The sequence below is a fragment of the Heterodontus francisci genome, chromosome 34, assembly GCF_036365525.1.
Source record: "Heterodontus francisci isolate sHetFra1 chromosome 34, sHetFra1.hap1, whole genome shotgun sequence".
NCBI lineage: Eukaryota > Metazoa > Chordata > Chondrichthyes > Heterodontiformes > Heterodontidae > Heterodontus > Heterodontus francisci.
Window position 1 is genome coordinate 12,896,713 of NC_090404.1, and position 13,724 is coordinate 12,910,436.

The window sequence follows — 13,724 nt, forward strand, 5'->3', positions numbered from 1 at the left end:
ACGATGGGCCAAAGGGTCTGATTCGGTGCTGTATAACTCTATGACTCTATGACAATGTTACAAATGAAATCATGACTTAATCTGTTTGTTCACCTAACTGTAACTAAGCTGAATGTGACAACTTAAATGTCCCTCTGGAGACTCTCACCCAGTATAAATGAGGGATCTTTGAACGTATGGCAGAGCTAAGCTAAGGTGTATAGCTTGGAGAATTCCCATACCTTCTGAAATACAATGCATGGACCAGCGAATGGCCCCGTTTATGCCATTTACTATCCAGTTCTCGCTGTTATTGGTGTCCCGGGTAAGTTATAAATACCAATTTTTTATTTTTTATTTTCTGTATATCTCCACTACTTTTGTCTCATCCCTTGCAGGATCGGGTTGACGTTTTCTGATATTCAGCACTGTATGAGTGTAAGGGACTTCAATTGGGATTATATATATCTCTATAGATTGCATGATATTATATTATACTTTAGTAAATTGACTATAGTAAATTATAGTGCATTACTTGCAATTGCATTATGGAGCATTGAAATATATTATTCAATGTATTATGGTGTGCATATGCAGAATGATCGTTTATTAGTTCGCAGAAATATGTACCATAACATATGATGCATGGACACTATTCTGTTACATTGTTGAGCATTCGACTTTATTCCAACGTAGTAGAATATAATCGTTTTAACATAGCGTAGAATAATAGTTTATCATAGTGCAGTAAAATGTATTCTCGTGCATTTCTTTAATTACAGTATGTTACAATGAATTATTACAGTGCAATAATGAGATGCATTGTGATTTAAAGTACTTTCAATGATTACACGAATCTGCAGTGTCACATCTGGAAGGATGTTGTAGTGACAGTATAGAGAGTTCCCATTGGGTAGTTCCCATTTTTCATGTGGTCATAGGAATAAGGAGGCATATTTATTTTTCTTCAACTGCTGCAGTCCATGTGTTGACGGTACTTCACAAAAAACATTTGATACCGAAATGCATAAGGAGATACCAGGGCAGATGGACAAAAAGTAGTCGAAAGGTAGATTTTCAGCAGCATTGTAAAGAAGGAAACAGATGTGGAGAGGTTTAGGGAGCGAATTCCAGAGATAAGGGCCTCGGCATAAGTGCATATAAAATAGGAGCAGGAGTAGGCCATTCGACCTTTCGAGCCTTCTGCCCATTCGATAAGGTCATGGCTGATCTGATTGTGGCTTCAACTCCACTTTCCTGCCTACCACCCATAACCCTTTAGTCCGTTGCACATCCAAAATCTCTTTAACTCAGCCTTGAATGTATTTAATGACCCAGCCTCCACTGCTCTCTGGGGTACAGAATTCCAAAGATTACCGACCCTCTGAGAGTAGAAGTTCCTCATAATTCCCGTCTTAAATGGGAAACGCCTAATTGTGAAACTGTGCCCACTTGTTCTAAATTCCCCCACCAGGGTAAACATCTACGCAGTACCTGTCCTGTCAAGCCCTTCAGAACCGTATATTCTTCAATAAGAGCATGTCTCATTCTTCTAAACTCCATTGAGTAAATGCCCAAATTGCTCAACCTTTCTTTGTAAGACAACACCTCGAACCCACGTGTCAACCCAATGAACCTTCTCTGAACTGCCTCTAATGCAAGTATATCCCCCCTTCAAAAAGGAGACCAAAACTGAATGCAGTACTTGAGGCGTCGCCTCACCAACACCCTGTACAGCTGCAACAAGATTTTCACACTTTTATGCTCCATTACTCTTGGAATGGGGTGCGGGTACCTTAGATGGCTAGTGTGTGGTTCAGAAGAACGTCAATAGTGTGGGTTCATTTCCCGTTCCGATCTGAGGAAAGCTACGTGAAGCCATCTCGTATATCCTCTTCCCTTGTCATACTCATCTCTCTGCGTGGAGAAAAAGAGCAGAGGACTTGCATTTGAGCAGGCCACCGGCACGCCACCCTTGGAATAAAGGCCAAACAAGGAGCTAGTCGGTAAATGCTTATTTAACCTCAAATCTTAGTGCAGTAAATAAATAACTCGAGGCATGGCAGGGCTGCTCACACCCGTCGAATGCATATCCTGTGACATGCAGGAACTCCAGGACCCTACCCATGTCCTGGACAACTGTATAGAATGTGCCACCAAATGCAAAAACTCAATCTTGGAACTCGAGGAGTAGCTGAGGTGCATTCACGAGGATAGCGCTTTTCAGGAGCTGGTCATCCAACAGCTTAAGAGAGCGCCGGTAGAGAGGGACTGGATGGCTACCAGACAGACAAGTAGGACAAAGCAGGTACTGCAGGAGAGCATTCTACTTTCTAATCAGTATTCAGTTCTGAGTACCGATGGGAGAGGGGCTTCCTGTGGAGAGTTCAGCGACAGTCATGACCAGAGCACCATGGGTGGCTCAGCTGTGCATGGAGGGAGGAGAAAATACAGGAGAGCAATAGCAGGATTGGATTCTATAGTTAGGGGAACAGGCAAACGTTTCTGTTGTCGTACACGTGATTCCAGGATGGTATGTGGCCTCCCTGGTGCAAGGGTCATGGATATCACCGAGCGGCTACAGAACACTCTGGATGGTGCACAAACAGAGGTCGTGGTCCACATTGATACCAACGGCACAGGTAGAAAATGGGATGAGGTACTGCAGGCTGAGTTTAGGGAGTTAGGAAAGAGATTAGCAAGCAGGACCTCAAAGGTAGTAATCTCTGGATTACCCCCAAGGCACGTGTTGGTGAGTATAGAAATAGGAGAATACACCAGATGAATGCGTGGCTGGAGAAATTGTGCAACAGGGAGGGCTTCTGGGGTACTGGAACCAGTTGTGGGGAAGATGGAACAGGTACAAGTTCGACGCTCTACACCTGACCAGGATCGGGACAAATATCCTTGCAGGAAGGTTTGCTGATGGTGTTGGGGAAGGTTTAAACTAGATTGGCAGCGAGATGGTAACCTCAGGGCACATGCAGATAGGACAAATTTAGAGCATGGAACGGGAGTCAGAACATTAGTGAGTGACTCTGAAAGACAGAAGAAGCAACGGTTAAAAAGTGTACAGCAGAGGAATTTGACAGTGTTAAAATGTATTTATTTAAATGCAAGGAGTATAGCAAATAAAGCCGATGAGCTGAGGGCACAGATAGACCATGGCAGCATAATATCACTGCTATAACGGAAACTTGGCTTAAAGAGGGGTAAAATGGCAACTCAACATCCCTGGATATAGAGTTTTTAGGTAGGATAGAGAGAGAGAGAGAGATAAAAAGAGGGGGTGCATCATTATTGGTTAAAGAATCAGCTGTGAGGAGAGATTATATGCTAAATGAATCATCATCGAGTTTGCAAGTTCTCCCTGTGTCTGCGTGGGTTTTCTCCCGGGTGCTCCGGTTTCCTCCCACAAGCCAAAAGACTTGCAGGTTGATAGGTAAATTGGCCATTATAAATTGTCACTAGTATAGGTAGGTGGTAGGGAAATATAGAGACAGGTGGGGATGTTTGGTAGGAATATGGGATTAGTGTAGGATTAGTATAAATGGGTGGTTGATGTTCGGCACAGACTCGGTGGGCCGAAGGGCCTGTTTCAGTGCTGTATCTCTAATCTAATCAAAGGAAGCCGTATGGGTTGAGCTCAGAAATGCAAAAGGGGCAGGCACACTACTAGGGGTGTATTATAGACCCCAAATAGTGAAAGGCAAATTGAAGAACAAATGCGTAGGCACATTTCTGAGTGCAAAAACAATAGGGCAAAAATAGTTGGGGATTTCAACTACCCCAATATCAACTAGGAGACAAAGCGTGTGAAGGGCACAGAGGGCACAAAATTCTTGAACTGTGTTCAAGAGAACATTTTTAGCCAGCACGTAACAAGCCCAACGAAAGAGGGCGCAATTCTAGATTTAGTCTTAAGAAATGAATCTGGGCAAGTGGATAAAGTAGCAGTGGGTGACCATTTTGGAGATAATTACCATAACACAGTTAGTTTTAGCATTATCATGGAAAAGGACCAAGTTAAAACAGGAGTAAAAGTTTTAAATTGAGCGAGGGCAAATTCTACGAAGCTGAGTGGTGATCTGGCGGAAGTGGACTGGATAGTTGACGGAAAATTAGTGTCAAACCGGTGGGAGTCATTCAAACGCGAGATTCTATGGGCACAGTGTAGACATGTCCGGACAAAGAAAAGGGTGATGCTGCCAAATCTGGAGGCCCCTGGCTATCCAGAAGCATAAGGGTAAGATAAAACAGAAAAATAAATCTTATGACAGCCACAAAAACACTTCAGAAAGCCGAGAAGAGTACAGAAAGTGCAGGGGTGAAGTAAAAAAGGAAATTAGGAAAACAAAGAGAAGACATGAAAAAATATTGGCAGGTTAAATCACGTAAAACCCAAAGATGCTTTATCAGTACATTAAGAGCAAGAGGATAACTAAGGAAATGGTAGGGCCTATCAAAGTTGTACAAGATAACTTATGGGTGAATGGAGAAGATGTGGGCAGGGTTCTTAATGAGTACTTGTCGCTGTCTTCGCAAAGGAAAGGGATGATGCAGATGGATTAATCAGGGATATTCAGCATGGATTTGTCGAGGAAAGGTCGTGTCTAACTAACATAATTGAATTTTTTGATGAAGTAACCAGGAAGATTGATGAGGGAGGTGCAGTGGATGTGGCCTACATAGATTTTAGAAAGGCATTTGACAAGATCCCACATAGCAGACTGGTCAGTAAAGCAAAAGCCCACGGGATACAGGGGAATCGGATGGGTTGAATCCAAAATTGGCTCAGGGGTAGAAAACAAAGGGTAATTGTCAATGGAAGATTTTGCGAATGGAAAGCCGTTTCCAGTTGCGTTCCACAGGGCTCAGTGTTGCGTCTCTTGCTGTTTGTGGTACATATTAATGATTTAGACATACATGTGGGAGTTATGATTGGGGAATTTGAAGATGACACAAAAATTGGCCGTGTAGTTGATAGCGAAGAGGCAAGCTGTGGATTCCAGAATGATATCAATGGTTGAGTGGGCGGAAAAGTGGCAACATAATTCAATCCAGAAAAGTGTGAGGTAATGAATTTGGGAAGGGCAAAGAAAGCAAGAGAATACACAGCAAAAGGAAGGATATTTGGAGGGGTAGAAGAATTGATAGACCTTGGAGTGCATGTCCACAGGTCCCTGAACTTGGCAGTATTGATGGAAAAAGTGGTGAAGAAGGCCTATGAAATGCTTTCTTTTATTGGCCGAGATATAGAATACAAAAGCAGTGATGTAATGCTGGAACAGTATAAAACGCTGGTTAGGCCACATCTGGAGTATTGCGTACAGTTCTGGTCACCACACTACATGAAGAACATAATTGCTCTGGAAAGATTACAACAGAGCTTTACAAGAAATTTGCCAGGGCAGCTATGAGAAATGATTGGGCTGGTGTTGTTTTCCTTAGAACAGAGGAGGCTGCGGGGTGACTTAATTGAGGTGTACAAAATTATGAGGTGTCGCGACAGAATGCACAGGAAGGACCTGTTTCCCCTAGCCGAGAGTTTAATTGACGGGGGGGGGGGCGCACAGATTAAAGTGATTAGTACAGAGTTAGAGGGCACATAAGGAAAAGCTTTATCACCCAGAGGGTGGTGGGTGTCTGGAATTCTTTGCCAGGAACAGTGGTGGAGGCAGAAACTGTCAAGTCTTTTAAAATGGATCTGGACCTGCACCTGAAGTTCTGTAACCTGCAAGGCTACGGACCAGGTGCTGGAAGTGGGATTAGATTGGGCGGCCAGTTTCTTTCAGACAGCGCAGACATGATGGGCTGAATGGTCTCTTGCTGTGCCGTAACTTTTCTATAGTTCTATTGTTTCTTTGGTTCCAACAAAGGTATGGATGAGGGTTTCAGCAGAAGGTAAGCTAAGGCAGGGTCGGATATGGATGATATTACAGTGGCGGAAGAATGTAATGTCGGTGCTAACGACCAATATCGGGAGGATGGGGGGTTGGAAGCTCAGCTCAGGGTGAAACAAAACGCCGAGATTTTAAAGTATGTTGAGCCTCAGACGGTGGCCGCCGGCAAGGATGGACTCAGTTGCCAGGGAGTGGCGTTTGTGCCGGAGACCGAAGGCAATAACTTCTGCATTCACGAATGTTTGATTCAAGCTGGTTCTGCTCGTCCATTGAATGTCGAACAATCAGCAATGGATTTGGAATAGTTGGGAGTCTGGATGTGACTAACGCACAGATGAGGATGGTTTCAGCAACAGCTTGGCTGAGATAGAAGCTGGTGTTTGGAGTCTGATCGGTGATAACGCTCTCTCTCTCTCTCTCTCTCTCTCTCATAGCCAACTTTGTGGCGATCGTGATCCTTTCCCGGGGACGGTGTGGACTCTCCCGGTGCATCACCTACTACCTGGTGGCAGTAGTGGTCACCGATTTCCTGGTAATCGTCACCGCCGTCATCCTCAACCGGATCGGTGGCATCTACTTTCGGGAGAGCATCCTGTCCACCACCCCCGGGTGCGCTGTTAGCACCGTGCTGGTCTATGCCACCCGGGACGGTTCTGTCTGGCTGACAGTTGCGTTCACCATCGACCGTTTCGTAGCCATTTGCTGCCAGGGCCTGAAGAGCAGATACTGCACTGAGAAAACAGCGTCGCTGGTCATAGGATTGGTCTGTACCCTGAGCTGCGTCAAGAACGTCCCTTTCTACTTCACCTACCAACCCTTGTACAGCCTGGACGGGGTGCCATGGTTCTGCGATATCAAGTCCACCTATTACACCTGGCCTGCCTGGCAGGCATACGACTGGCTGGACCGCATCTTAACCCCCTTTCTCCCGTTCCTCCTCATTCTGCTGCTCAACGCCCTGACTGTAAGGCATATCGTAGTGGCCAGCAGAGCCCGCAGGAGGCTTCGAGGAGCCGAGAAATCCGGGGACCCGGAGATGGACAACCGCAAGAGGTCCATTATCCTGCTCTTTGCTATCTCGCTCAGCTTCCTCCTCCTGTGGGTCACCTACGTCGGGCATTTCCTCTATGTGCGTGTTATGGCTGAGTCCTACTTCACCGGCCTGGATTTCAATGACCCACAGTTCATCCTTCAAGAAACAACCAACATGCTCCAGCTCCTCAGCTCCTGCACCAACGTCTTTATCTACGCAGTCACACAGAAAAAGTTCCGAGAGGAGCTGAAAATTGCGCTGTTGCTTCCATTTGACACCCTGACTCGTTGCCTAAAACGATGAAAAACAAAGAAACCTTTGTATTACTCTTATAAAGTCTCATAGAAAGTCAGCAATCACGATCCACATCGGAACCAACGACATAGGTCGAAAGAGGGATGTGGTCTTGCAGTCAGAATTTAGGGTGCTAGGTAAGAAATTAGCAAGCAGGACCTCAAAAGTAGTGATCTCCGATTACTCCCAGTGCCACGCACAAGTGAGTGTAGAAATAGAAGGATAAGACAGATGAATGCGTGGCTAGAAAGATGGTGCAGGCTTCCAATTCCTGGGACATTGGGACCGGCTCTGGGGGAGATGTGACCTGTACAGGCCGGACGGGTTGCACCTGAACAGAGCCAGGACAGAGCTCCTTGCGGGACGTTTTGTAAGTGCCGTTGGGAAGGGTTTAAACTAGTTTGACAGGGGGGTGGGGACCTAAGGGTAGACTCAGTTGGGGCAAAATCAGAAATTAAAATGGAAGGTGGAAAATTAATGGATGAGTCTGAAAGACAGAGGAAACGAGGGTTGGAAAATAAAAAAAAAGTTTGGCAGTGCTCAAGGGTATCTACTTCAATGCAAGGAGTATAGCAAATAAAATAGATTAGCTGAGGGCACAGATAGACCCGTGACGGTATGATATCATAGCTATTACAGAAACATGGCTTAAGGAGGGATAGGAATGACAGCTCAACGTTCCTGGTTACAAGGTTTTCAGACGCAATAGGGAGGGGAATAAGAAAGGAGGGGGAGTGAAAATTTTGGTCAAGGAAGCTATTACAGCTGTGAGGAGGGATGATATGTTGAAAGGCTCAGTAAATGAGGCCATATGCATGAGCTGAGGAACAAAAAAGAGGCAATCACACTTCTAGGAGTGTACTATAGACCCACAAACAGTCAGAGGGAGATAGAAGAGCAGAAATCTCTGTGAAGTGCAAGAATAGGGCAGTAATAGTAGGGGATTTTAATCACCCCAATATTAACTGGGATAGTTTTAGTGTGAAAGGAATTGAGGGAGCAGAATTCTTGAGCTGTATTCAGGAGAACTTTTTGGCCAGTATCTAGCAAGTCCAACAACAGAGGGTGCAGTTTTAGACTTAGTTTTATGAAATGAATATTGGCAGGTGGAAGGAGTGGCAATGGGCGAGCGTCTTGGTGGTAGTGATCATAATTCAGTCAGTTTTAACATAATTATGGAAAAGGACAGAGATAGAACAGGAGTTAGAGTTCTCAATTGAGGCAAGGCCAATTTTACTAAATTGAGGAGTGATTTAGTGAAAGTGGACTGAAAACAGCTACCTGAAGGTAAATCAGTGTCAGAAGAGTGGGAGGCATTCAAAGGGGAGATTCAAGGGGTTCAGAGTAAACATGTTCCCACAAAGAAAAAGGGTGAGGCGGCCAAATCTAAAGCTTCATGGATGTCAAGGAGCCTACAGGGTAAGATAAGACAGAAAAGGAAAGCGTATTCCCGATACCGATAACTCAATACTGACTGAAAGCTGAGAGGTGAATAGAAAGTGGAGGGTAAAATCAAAAAGGAAATTATGAAAGCAAAGAGAGGGCATGTAAGAATATTGGCAAGAAAAGTCAAGGTGAACCCAAAGATGTTTATCATACATTCAGAGTAAGAGGATAACTAAAGAGAGAGTAGGACCATAAAAGACCAAAAAGGTAACCAAAAAGGATGGAAGCTATTGGTATGGTTCTTAATGAATATTTTGCGTCTGTCTTCACAAAAGAGGGGGGCGATGTAGATAATGCAGTTAAGGAGGAAGAGTGTGAGGTATTGGATGTGATAAACATAGGGAGAGAGAAAATATTAATGGGATTAGCATCGTTGAAAGTTGATAAACCACCAAGGACAGATGAAATGTAGCCTCGGCTGTTAAAGGAAGGAAGAGAGGAAATAACAGAGGGTCTGACCATCATTTTCCAATCCTCACTGGATTCAGGTTTTGTGCCGGAGTATTCCTCTTTGGCCTCCTTATCTCGAGAGACAATGGGTAAGCGCCTGGAGGTGGTCAGTGGTGTGTGGAGCAGCGCCTGGAGTGGCTATAAAGGCCAATTCTAGAGTGACAGGCTCTTCCACAGGTGCTGCAGAAAGATTTGTTCGTCGGGGCTGTTACACAGTTGGCTCTCCCCTTGCGCTTTTGTCTTCTTTCCTGCCAACTGCTAAGTCTCTTCGACTCGCCACACTTTAGCCCCGCCTTTATGGCTGCCCACCAGTTCTGGCGATCGCTGGCAACTGACTCCCACGACTTGTGATCAATGTCACAGGACTCCATGTCGCGTTTGCAGACGTCTTTAAAGCAGAGACATGGACGGCCGGTGGGTCTGATATCAGTGGCGAGCTCGCTGTACAATGTGTCTTTGGGGATCCTGCCATCTTCCATGCGGCTCACATGGCCAAGTCGCTAACTTTGTACTTTTGTTTAAAAAGGGAGTGAAGGATAGACTGAATAATTACAGGCAGACAGTCTAACCTCAGTAGTGGGCACATTATTGGAATCTATTCTCAGAGACAGGGTAAACTGTCACTTAGAAAGGCACAGGTTGATCAAGGATAGTCAGCATGGATTTGTTAAGGGAAGAATTGTTTGACCAACTTCATCGAATTTTTTGAAGAAGTAACAAGGAAAATACATGAGGGTAGTGCAGTTGATGTGGTCTACATGGACTTTAGCAAGGCTTTTGACAAGGTCCCACATGGCAGACTGGTTAAAAAAATAAAATCCCATGGTATCCAGGGAAATGCAGCAAGGTGGATGCAAAATTTGTTCAGTGGCAGGAAACCAAATGTAGTTGTTGACGGCCGTTTTAGCGACTGGAGAGCTGTGGCCACTGGCGTTCCGCAGGGCTCAGTGCTGGGTCCGCTGCTTTTTGTGGTGTATATTAACGATTTGGACATAAATGTAGGGTGCATGATCGAGGAGTTTGCGGACGACACAGAGATTGGCCTTGTGGTAGATAGCGAGGAGGATAGCTGTGGGCTGCAGGAGGATATTGATGGTCTGGTCAGATGGGCAGAAGAGTGGAAAATGGAATTCAACTTGGAGAAGTGTGAGGTGATGCATTTGAGGAGGTCAAACAAGGCAAAGGAATGCACGATTAATTGGAAAATACTGAAAAGTGTAGAGGAAGCAAGGGACCTTGGAGTGAATGTCCACAGATTCCTGAAGGTAGCAGGAAAGGTCAATGAGGTGCTTAAGAAGGCAAATGGAATCCTTCCTTTATTAGCCGAGGGATAGAATACAAGAGCAGAAAGGTTATGCTGGAGCGTATACCTCATTGGTTCGGCCACAACTTGAGTACTGTGTGCAGTTCTGGTCACCTCATTAGAGAAAGGATGTAATTGCACTTAGACAGGGTACATAGGAGATTTATGAGAATGTTGCCAGGACTGGAAAAATGTAGCTATGAGGAAAGATTGGATAGGCTGGGGTTAGTCTCCTTGGAACAGAGATGGCTGAGGGGAGATCTGATTGAAAGGTACAAAATTTTGAGGTGCCTGGATAGAGTGGAGGTGACGGGTCTATTCACCTTAGCAGAGGGGTTAGTGACAAGGGGGCATGGATTTGAAGTGATTGGTAGAAAAATTAGAGGAGAGATGAGGAAAAAGATTTTCATCCAGAGGATGGTGATGGTCGGGAACTTACTGCCTGAAAGGGTAGCTGAGGCAGAGACCCTCAACTCATTCAAAAGGAGTCTGGATATGCACCTCAGGTGCCGTAAGCTGCAGGGCTACAGCCAAATGCTAGAAGGTGGGATTAGAATAGGTGGATCGTTTTTCGACCGGCACAGACACAATGGGCCAAATGTCCTCTTTCTGTGCCTGAAACGTTGTATTTCTTTGATTCATCTGCCGCTACCTCCTCGTGTTGTTTCTTCTTCTCTGAATTTGGTCCGTGTCTGATACGTTATCTCTCTCAGCTGAATCAGAAAATCGTGGGTTCATGCCCACACAGTCTAGAGGTGTAAGCCCTGTAATCCAGGGTCGACCGTTCTGAACGGGTGATGCACTATCAGAAGTTGTGCCTTGCTGGATGAGACGCTAAACTGAGTTCTGTGTCTACCCACTCAAACGGAACATAGAATATCCCGCGGTTACTATTTCAAAGGAGAACAAGAGGAGTTCTCCCCATTGTATTGGGCCTACATTTATCCCTCAGTTAACACCACTGAAACCAATTTTCTGATCATTTATCTCATTGCTGTTTGTCGAATTTTCCTGTATGCAAATTGGCTCCCGTGTTTCCTGCAGTACAACTGTTACTGCAGTTGGAGCGTGCTCCATTGACTGTAAAACACTCTGGGGCATCTTGAGGTGGTGAAAGGCGCCATATAAGAGTTCTTTCTTTCTTTCTTTCTTTCTTTCTTTCTTTCTTTCTTTCTTTCTTTCTTTCTTTCTTTCTTTGGGTCTTTCGTTCTTTCTTTCATTCTTTCTTTCATTCTTTCTTTCTTTGGTTCGTTCGTTCTTTCTTTCTTTCTTTCTTTCTTTCTGTCTTTCTTTCTTTCTTTCATTCTTTCTTTCTTTCATTCTTTCTTTCTTTCTTTCTTTCTTTCTTTCTTTCTTTCTTTCTTTCTTTCTTTCTTTCTTTCTTTCTTTCTTTCTTTCTCACTAGCACTTCCACCCACCCGAGACTCCCATTATGTTTGCACCTCACACTTGAAAGAAATTATTTGAGAATATGGACAGTTTATTCAATCAGTGAGTTGTGATCTGGAATGTGCTGTCTGAAAGGAAGATGGAAGCATATTAGGTAGTAACTGCCAAGTGGGAATTGCATAAATACTGGAAAAAGGGGAAATTGAGAAAAGAGCAGGGGAGTTGAAGCAATTGATTTGCTCTGTCAGAGACATGGCATCTGAGCAGTGACTGACCAACTGACTTTCTTCTGTGCTCTATGGTTATAAACAGCGCTTTTCACGACCTCAGGACATCCCAAAACCACTTCACGGCAGGTAAAGTACTTTATGAAGTCTAGTTACTGTGGTAAGGAAATGCTGCAGTTAATTTGTTCAGATCCTTAATCTCACTCGGGTCACTGAATTCCATCCATCTGGGCATCGTTTGGTAAGAGAGTGTGGAGGCGGAGTGGAGGCGGAAGGTGGTTGTTGTGGTAACAAAGATATGGTCTAGTGTAATATAAACAGCGACATGGTCTAGAGCAGTAAAAACTGAGACAAGGTCTAGTTCTTTTTTCATGATATGTGGGCATGGCTGGCAAGGCCAGCATTTGTTGCACATCCCTAATTACTCTTGAGAAGGTGGTAGTGAGCCATATTCTTGAACCACTGCAGTCTCTCTGGTGCGGTTCCTCCCGTGAGAGGGAGAATAGATTTTTGCAGACAAGAATATACTTACTGAGAAAGCATATAATGATGAGGAGCGGTGCGAGACGATTCTGCATGATGCTTCCCCCATCTGTAACTCTGCTGTCTGAGAAATCCTCTGGTCAGGGCAGAAATACAGATCCCAACTCCATTGCACTGCTGAACCAACCGATGCCAAACACGGAAGGGTGGCAGCAATCTCGCCAATAACACAGGGCAGGGAAGGCGGGTCAGAAACAGAGCAGAAAACAGAAACTGTGGGCGGGGATCCTGCAGACACGGTAATGAGAGAATTCGATGAATCTGTGTTATCACATAAAGAGCGGGGCACCGCCCAGCTGGATTCAGAACTGGTGGACCTCGAGAGGTCTGTGTACATCTGCTTCTGCGCACTGCATAAGTGACTAGGAACAAACAGAGCAGGAGGGAATGAAGGAAATAGAATCATGGAATCATGCCGAAGAGATGAGGCCATTCGGCCGATTGTGCCTGTGCCGGCAATTTGAAAGAACGATGCAATTATTCCCACTCCCACCATTCTTTCCACATACCTGTGCAGAGTTTTCCTTTTCACTTGTTTGCACAATACTATTTTCAAGGTTACTGCTGAATCTGGTTCCACCACCCTTTCACGTAGTTTATTCCAGATAATAATAATAAGCGCCAGTGTTCAAACAAAGTCTTATGTTGTCCTCTCTTTTCTGTTAATCCTCTGAAATCTGGGTTCTTGGGTTGCCGAACTGTCTGCCAGTGGAAACGATTACGTGCGATCCACGCTATCAAAACCCCTTTCAATTTCGAGCATCTCAATTAAACTTTGCGTAATCTTCTTTGATATAACAATAATTATAGCTTCTCTAATCCCTCCACATAATTCAAGTTCCTCATTGACGCATTCTATTTATTCTCCTCTGATTCCGCTCCAAAATTTTGACATTCCTTTTAAACAGAATTCGGCGCCATAATCTAGCTGATGTAAAATCAGAAGTTTAGAATTTCATGCTTAAACATCATCAAACCTAATGACTCAAGTCACCTGAAATTTATATTTTTGGAGGACAATATCTGGCACCCGTGTTTTGATATATAAGTCCACAAATCCGCATACCCTCAATTACCTCATTCTAAACGCCACTGAATAAAATTCACCAGCACGGGGCGCAAAGCCCAAGTACAGTAATTTTAAAATCACGTGATAC

General features: G+C 44.5%; 1 protein-coding gene across 1 annotated transcript; it reads left to right on the forward strand.

Annotated features, from left to right (window-relative positions):
- Positions 1-234: 234 nt before the first annotated feature.
- LOC137348644 (probable G-protein coupled receptor 139) lies at positions 235-7,218 on the forward strand. Its single transcript, XM_068013911.1, has 2 exons — positions 235-304; positions 6,317-7,218. Exons 1-2 carry the CDS (start codon positions 235-237, stop codon positions 7,216-7,218), a joined length of 972 nt encoding a protein of 323 aa, XP_067870012.1.
- Positions 7,219-13,724: the final 6,506 nt, after the last annotated feature.